The sequence below is a fragment of the Cicer arietinum genome, chromosome 2 (assembly GCF_000331145.2).
Source record: "Cicer arietinum cultivar CDC Frontier isolate Library 1 chromosome 2, Cicar.CDCFrontier_v2.0, whole genome shotgun sequence".
NCBI classification, from domain to species: domain Eukaryota; kingdom Viridiplantae; phylum Streptophyta; class Magnoliopsida; order Fabales; family Fabaceae; genus Cicer; species Cicer arietinum.
The window spans coordinates 10,659,383-10,667,747 of NC_021161.2; the positions used below are offsets into that span (position 1 = coordinate 10,659,383).

Below are 8,365 nucleotides of genomic sequence, written 5' to 3' on the forward strand. Positions count from 1 at the left end.
AATGCTGGAATCAAATCAAACTACTTCACAACCATATTAGCTTAGCTGGTTATCATAAAACTTCTCATAACTACATATTATAGATCTATAGCTTTTCTGAAAATTTAAAATGATAAAAAAATTTATCTCTTCGCATGATTGCCCATTTTCATCGTTACATGATTAATAGAGATGGATGTTGACTGACTACCAACTCTCATTATGATACCAAGAACCTACACTAAATTGAAAACATAAGTGAATATTTGAAACTAATTTTACGGGTTAATATAGTGAGTCACAAACAATAAGTTCAAGCAGATAATACAATAAAATTTTGTTTATTTGCTTTTTTTATTTTTTATTTTTTATTTCTACTTTACACTTGAACATTTACATGCATAACCCCTAACATGAAGTCACCTGTTACTAACATTCCCTATGAAAGTACCTCAAAATGGCCATAATCCTTTCCAAGCAACCTGAACCGGCATGCTAAGAGGATCAAATACATGCTTTTGATCCTACTGGTAAGCTATTCCATATACATGGGGATTTACAAATGTAGCATTTGATAAGAATGCTATGTCAAGCTCAACACTTGAAAATCCAGCTTTTGATATATTTTCTCCTGTTTCCCTAGAAAGATGACATCCATCCGCCACTGTCTGTTGTAGAGGATCAAGAACTCTTTGTAGGAATCTGAGAAATGTTCCATCTGTAAAACCATGAAAACAAACCAAAATTAAGCTATTTACAAACATAACTTTTATGTTCAAAATAGTGAATAAAAAAGTTTTGTTTATTACACACCTTTCGCAGCTACATGTTCCACAAACACATACACTCCACCAGGTTTCAGGACCCTCCTTACTTCTGCATACATGGTGAAATTTAGATGATAATTTTGAATTTCAAAGTGCTATAAATTATAAACAAAACATCCATCCTTAATAAGGAAGCACATATTTAGTCTTTTTATATGTATGCTCCCTTAGATTGGTTACTGCATTTTTTATTGTTTTAAATTTAAACTCAATACAGCATGATACATAGGCATAACACGCAAATAAATACTTATATCATAAATTGTAAGAGTATATGAGTGTGGTTTTCCAGTCCCATGGCTGTTCATTGTAAAGTACAATTGTTCGATTTTGTATGTTACATGGAGATAATTGTTCTATCCTCACTTTACAGGCTGATTTAATAGGATTGTTTAGGGTCAACTCAAATTCAAAAATGATATTAAATTCTATCCAAGTTCGGTTGAGCCATCCACTATTGGGCCACTCGGATCACACTTTAGATGTTCAGTCATAAATATGAGAGGTGTGTTGAGAGTTCCTCATTGGTTGAGTTAGACCCAACCTAAATTGTAAGTGCCTTGAGAAGTTAAAGAAAGAAGAAATTATGATTTTTCAATCTTTTCATATGTTCATATGACTTTTTACACCTTTCTATCACGTCTACAGAAAAAGTATCACATAATTCTGAAAAATAACTGGTTTGTCCAAATTTCTGATCAAATTTTAAAAAACACAAATGTTTGAGGATGGGAACACACACAACCTAGTTGAGAGTTGACAACACACACAAGCACAAGATTGTAAACTAATATACAGAACAGTGGATTTAGTAATTGCTCATAAAAAATCAAGGTAAGTCAAAGTATTTGAATAAAAACAGAAGGCTAAAGTTTCATCACCTTTCAGTGTCATATCAACATCTTTAACAGAACATAATACAAGTGTTCCAACAACTGCATCGACTGAAGCATCACTTAATGGTATAACCTCCCCAACCTAAATAGAGCCAAATTTAAAATTTAAAGATCAATTAAACAATGTTATCAACTGCACCAAGCCAACGCCGTGTCTAGGTATTTTGAGACATCTATAAATTAACTTCATACCACAAAATAAATATCATACTAACTATAAGTTTTGACCAGACTATCAAACAATAATCATTTGGACTGTAAATTCTCGATAGCATGGTTCCTCTTCCTTATTCTAAAGAAATGGTTATTATAACTTATATAACTTAAAACCAGTGAGAATATGATACATACAGCATGTAAAAACTCAAAATTTGAGAGTGGAAGTCCAGCTGATGTAGCAGCTGACCGAGCATATTTCTCCATCTCCGGATTAGGATCAATGCCAACAACATGCACATCAGAATCACTAGCATAATAACTTAGATTAGGACCAGTTCCAATGCCAAGTTCCAAGATTTTGTTAGCTTTCTTCTCCTTCAAGTTACTGAAGATTTGTGACTTGTACCGAGCAACCTAGCAAGAAATCCCAAGCATCAATTCAATGCAATAATAATAATAACAAAAACATAAAGACTAGCCAAAAAAGGAGAATGAAAAACAAGTAAATAATCATTTTAGTTCATGAAATTGTAAAGTTTGGACAGTTTTGTTTTTGAAACTAACAAAATTGCAAAATCATCAATCACATTAGCCCCTCCAAAAACAATTTCAGGGACTATGTTGACCGGCCTAAAAAATTGAAATTGAGAATTTCAATTTCAATGATCATTTTAAAATTCCATTAATTTCAAAGACCAAATTGTCTTACTCTACAATTTCATGAACTAAAATTGTTATTCACTCAATAAAAAAATTATAACAAGCTTATATTAAGACCCATATACATGAAAATAATGAAGAATGAACCTCAGCTTCATAAGATTTAGTAAATGAACTCAAAACCCAAGCATAGAACTTCTGATACCAATCAGGTTTAGGTGGGCGATACTTGTTCACCAAAGCCTGCAAAAAAGAAAAAAAACAATTGTTTCCATATTATATTAGTGTCAAGAAAAACATCATTTTCTGCAACAATCTGAAGTGGCTTTTGGGGTGGGGAAGTGGTTTCATATGGTCTACAAAGTATATGCTTGAAATTTATTCAAAACTAACAACCATCATTGCTGCTCCTCGTAAGTAGAAGCTTATATGATATCATGTCATCGTTAAAGTTTAGAGCGATTTTCAATCACCCATCCATGGCCAAATTTGACAAGTAACACTTTCCACCCTAGCAATTGCCACAATTTAAAAGTGAACTAAACAACTACTAACAATTGCCTAAAAAATTTGAAGTAAACACTCATTTAGTCCATAAATGTGTAAGGTAGAGTCACTAAGACCCTCAAAAGTATAGAAATTTCAAAAACATCATTGACTCCTTGAGTGTGTCGTCTATTAATAATTTTACGGATCAAATTAACTAACAAATATACACACACATGGAAACCAATCTAAACAATGAATGAAAGACACATTCATAAATATTTTTATAATTTCGATAATTCAGAAACTATAGTCACAATGACTCACAAATTCAAGAATCAAAATGAATAAATATTTACTTATTTAAAGTAAAAAGTTAAATAATTTTCCATTAATTTACTGTTACAATAGAGAAGAAATTACTGTGTAATCAGAATCTGAATTTGTGGCTGTGGCAGGCTGAATTGGGAATGATGTAAGTGTTGCAGTTGCAGCAGCTTCTATGAAGTGTCTTCTTCCACATAAACATGGTTTGGTTTTTGCGGGTTCCACCGAGTCATCAGGTAGGAGAAACTCGGTGGTGGTACTGAGTTTGTTTGGCGCGTCCGAGTTAACTCGTTTTGGTATCATATTGTAATTCATACGAGACTTATGGGTGTCTTTGTTAATAGTTTTGGGTTTGGGGTTTAAGGAAAGCAATGATATTTTTGTACGAAGATGAATGGGAGAATTAACAAGGTTCATTGTTTACGCTGGTGATAGATGTTGAAAGTTCAATGTGTTGATATTTTCTATGATTTTTTTTTAGACTTTTGGGAGAGTCATTTGACTGAAGCTCCTCTCACATGATAATAAATAAATTAAATAAAATTGTTTTGGACTTCAATCGTAAATGAAAAAAAACCAATGGTAGTTTAAACACCAACTTGGTCTAGCAGATGCTTAAGTTACTATAGTCAAATGTTTGATTCATTTGCCAAAAATATCGTTGATGAATTTTAGTTACTTTGTGGATTAATATCATAAATTGGAGACCCTTTATATTTATAAAGGAAAAAATATAAATTTTGTTCTTAAAAAATCATGTAATTCATAAGTACACTTCTATAATATACATATTTTTGAAGAAAAGTGGAGATGAAAAGGATGGCCATTGAAAACAAATAAACAATAGCTTACACGATAAGGTTGTGCATCAAAAGTAAAGCCGAAGCTGACTATTTCTTTTGTAAGATCTTTGTGAAATCCAGAAAACTCATTACTAGTATGTTCAGACATCCTAATCATAACAAGTTCCTTACTGCATTTATTTTAGTTATTAAATAAATCTTAAAATGTAACAGATGCTTGCAATTACTTGTCAATTGTCAACTAAACTCTTTGAATTAGAAGACTCAAAAACAAAACATAAATGAAATAGAAACACATACTTAATAAAATAGTGACAAAGTAGAATTGATAACAAGTATGAAAAAGAGAACAATGCTTATGCAGTGGATGTAGTAAAATAAATGTGATGAGAAATTAAAGCAACAGTACGAATCAGAACACATACAAATGGAATTATAGAAATTGACTTTCATTTTTGTGATCCATATGACACAAAATATTGGGTTATAATTTGTAATTTACTATTAATGTAAAATTAAAGCCTCCTAACTTGTTACTCAAAACAAAAAAAGCGACCAAAATAACATATACTGATTGATTGCCAACATATTACTGTTAAGTATCCAATCTTATTATAGATGATTATATTTTGTAAGACATCAAATGTTACAATTGGCACAATAGTGACACCAAATGATAGTTCAAGACCTCTCACTGTGCAATCCTAGCACATCATGAAATTCATGGTTACAACCGCTTCAAAATTCCTATTTCTAGTTATTAGCACAACCATCTCTAACATGCATCATCATTTGCTTGTAATTTCAAAGAAGAAAGCACCACATTGTCAAAATGCAATTTATAGCTCAAACCCGTAGCTACTAATGACAGCTTTGGTTTTGAGCAGCATCACTTTGATCACTGCCAACATCTTCAGTAGGATCCTCTAATGATGCATTATCACCATCAACTGTCAAAGAAGATATATACCACAACATTTTAGTTTTGACACAGACCTGAACTTTATGGAACACAAAAAAATGGACAGTCATTTGCACATACCTTCAGAACCATCTGCAGGAGCATAGGCTGAGCGCCTTGACCGGGCCTGCTGCTGTGTTGGCTGATTACCAATTTAGGTAGGACACCAAAACAGGGAACAGAAAATGTAAAACACTATTAGCAAATCTTTTTTAAAATTTCAATAATACGCGTACGCGTAGGCAAATGTTTATTGCAAGTTACCATTTACTCTATTATGTAATGGACTGGTGAATCACATTCCATGTTCAGATTACATGTTTCCTTAAAATCTTTTACAGTAAACATAATGAAAGCGGCTTCGACAACGGTTACTAACTAGTAAAATCTGTTGAAGTTAATTGCATAGATTGCATAACACATATATATCATTGCAGAGATGTACTCCAAACAACAAATCCATTCTTCATATCTGTTCTGAAATTCAATCTGGGTCTACTTGGGGGATCAAAACTATTGCAAACACATGCAAATACAATATATACATGGTGTGCTAACCGCACTAATGCATAAAAGAAACAACTTAATCTATATTCAGATTGAAGTTTGCTAGCTTAAGTTTGAACTAACTTTATTTTGCAAACATCGTTTGAAACAGCAACCTTACCCTTGTTTCCATTTCGAACTAAGTTTGAACTACTTTGAAGGAAGAAATTGTGCATATAAAGTTTTGTTGTGCAAACATAAGTTTGGAGGTCTTTGATAGCAATCCAAGCACACAAACTATTTATATGAAACAGGCTTGGAAAAGTTAACTAAGAATTTTACCTGCAACTTCGGACGGAGTGCTTCAAGTGGTCCTTTAGGCTTTTCTGCTCCTTGCTATATGAATAATAATGATATAGAGATAAGAGATATCAGGCATCCAAATATATATTGAAGGTTTCATTGAAAATTTTAATAGCATAATGATAAAGAGATGCTTCTAAGACCAGAAAATACCTTTCCCAAAGCCCAATCAGCAGAATCAAAATAAGCACGTTCATGATCCTACCAAAAATTGAAATTGTTCATGAACAAAAGTCAGTTTCAAAAGAACATTTCACACAAACACACATATGGTTAAATGATAGAGCCATACAAGAATTGGAACTTCGAAGAATAACAACAGATAAGGAAGTAACCTTGGATATTAGTGGAGGCTTCTTTGGTAATCTCCCTCCATACTTTTTCTTGATAGAGTCTTCCTGCACAAATATATTTACAGCAAATGATATCACAACATAATAACATATTGTTAGATTTAATGACAAGAATAACCATAAATCTTGTAAGAAGAACCCTTTATAATGTCTCCCTAATCCTTAAGGAGTGATTTAGTAATATCTGGGATTTCAAAATCTTAAAACAACACAATTTTCGCCAACAAATGAAAATAGAAATATCTTGAACTGATACAAAAAATTACTTACAATCTGATTGTTTCCTGTAGAGGTAACATAAATAAATTTACAAATGATATAACAACATAATAACAAATTGTGAGATTTAATGCAAAGAATAGCTGTAAATCTGGTTATAAATTTTAAATAAACCCTTTATAATGAAGGCAATGTATAATATCTCCTCAATTCTTAATATCTAAGCTTACAAAAACTTAAAACAACACATTTTCAGTTTTTCGCCTTGTAGGTAGTTTGGTTGGTGAAATAAGGGACACCGAATGACTATTAAGAAGCAGGTCTCAAGTTCAAACACAATAAACTAACACAATCACTAATTTCTAACATGTCTCTAAAAAATAAACAAATTTTCAGTTTTCTACCAATATATGAAAATACTAATATCTTAAACTGATATAAAAACCTACTTCCAATTTGAATAATAATAATAACAATAATAATAATGGAGCAAAATAGTTACCTCCTGTTCAGATGAGGGCATGGAGTTTTCATTTTCATTATTTGTATCTTGATCAGACAGTTTGAGATCATCCCCAGAATTATCACTGTGAACTTCATTCTTAGAAGAATCCTCATGAAGTTCTTGTTTCTTCACATCCTCAACATTATTAGCCTCTGACATTGCTTACTCTCTTTTTCTACAAACACCAAATCCAATTGTGAGTTAAATGTAACAGTTTTCATTTTCAAAAGATAAATTTCAATGATAATAACACGGATCAATCTAATATCAATAGATTCAATACCAATTAAGTATGAAATCAAACCTAATTAAGGAACAAGAAATGTTATCGTACCGTATTGGAAGAAATTAAGTATGAAAAATTCGCGATCTTTAGATTGAGTGAAATGAGAAGATGAAACTGATTGCTATGGGAGCATCTCGAATTGCGTTGATACAAAGTCTGTTGTAAATAGGAACATACATTACACTCATAGATTTTTATTTAATTAAATATTATTATTTAGATCTTGCAACAAGTTGCAAAATAAGTTGGCCAATTCAGAACATATATTCTTTTAAGGATTTAATTTTAAGATAAATTTTATTATACACTAGTTATTTAAAATTTAATATGAAAATCATGGACACTTTTAACAAATATAATTTGACGATTCAACGTTGGTCCAATAAATTGAGTCTTAAAGATATTTTCATTTTCTATTATTTTTATTGAACTAAAATAGCTCGAGTTATTGTATTAATCGTAAAGATTAATAAAATTATTAATTTATACTTCAATGTCTTCAATCATCAATGAAATTTTAAATGACTTTTAAATATTAGTATATTTTAAATTACCTATCATTTGCCTTAATTTATATGCATAATTGGTGAAAATCTATTTCACATATATTCAATTCAAATGTCATTATGTAATAGATGTATTTATTATTAAAAAAAATTAAGAGATATTTTAAAAATTAATATAGTAAAATTGAAAGTATGTATTGAAATTAATCTAATCATATAAGTTATGAGGTAAATTCGAAGTCAGGATATTATTTTTTATATAAGTTTCTTTCGGCGAAAATAATCTTATTCGAGACGTCTCAAAAACTAAATGATAATGTTCCTTTAAGTAAATATTTAAATTTGAGTTCATTACAATGTAAAAATCTAATTCCTTTCATTAGATCTAAATTCTACTGATAATTTGGAAAATCATTCTTCTCCATATTTATTGTGGGTTAGTTTCTCTATTTTTAGAGAAAAAATAGTTTTAACTCAATAGAATTGTATTACATTGTTTTTGGATGTGAAAGATTTGGAAATCAATGCTTAAAAAAGTTGTATTCAATC

The 8,365-nt window shown here is 30.7% G+C and overlaps 2 protein-coding genes across 3 annotated transcripts; both read right to left on the reverse strand.

The window, feature by feature from the left end:
• Positions 1-238: 238 nt before the first annotated feature.
• On the reverse strand, positions 239-3,869 carry LOC101505496 (uncharacterized). The gene is made up of 6 exons (XM_004490032.4): positions 3,431-3,869; positions 2,669-2,764; positions 2,054-2,275; positions 1,688-1,784; positions 793-855; positions 239-697 (listed from the first exon to the last, which is right to left on the reverse strand). Exons 1-6 carry the CDS (start codon positions 3,749-3,751, stop codon positions 504-506), a joined length of 993 nt encoding a protein of 330 aa, XP_004490089.1. The 5' UTR covers positions 3,752-3,869; the 3' UTR covers positions 239-503.
• An 857-nt stretch (positions 3,870-4,726) lies between these two features.
• Positions 4,727-7,541, reverse strand: LOC101505833 (uncharacterized). Of its 2 annotated transcripts, none has more exons than XM_004490033.4 (7): positions 7,359-7,541; positions 7,022-7,199; positions 6,283-6,345; positions 6,101-6,148; positions 5,927-5,980; positions 5,180-5,240; positions 4,727-5,087 (listed from the first exon to the last, which is right to left on the reverse strand). In XM_004490033.4, the coding sequence occupies exons 2-7, from the start codon at positions 7,181-7,183 to the stop codon at positions 4,999-5,001; spliced, it is 477 nt and encodes a 158-aa protein (XP_004490090.1). In that variant the 5' UTR covers positions 7,184-7,199; positions 7,359-7,541; the 3' UTR covers positions 4,727-4,998. The 2 variants fall into 2 exon arrangements, with proteins under 2 accessions (XP_004490090.1, XP_073221328.1); XM_073365227.1 differs by having other exon boundaries at positions 7,022-7,193; positions 7,359-7,494.
• Between the last annotated feature and the right edge of the window lie 824 nt (positions 7,542-8,365).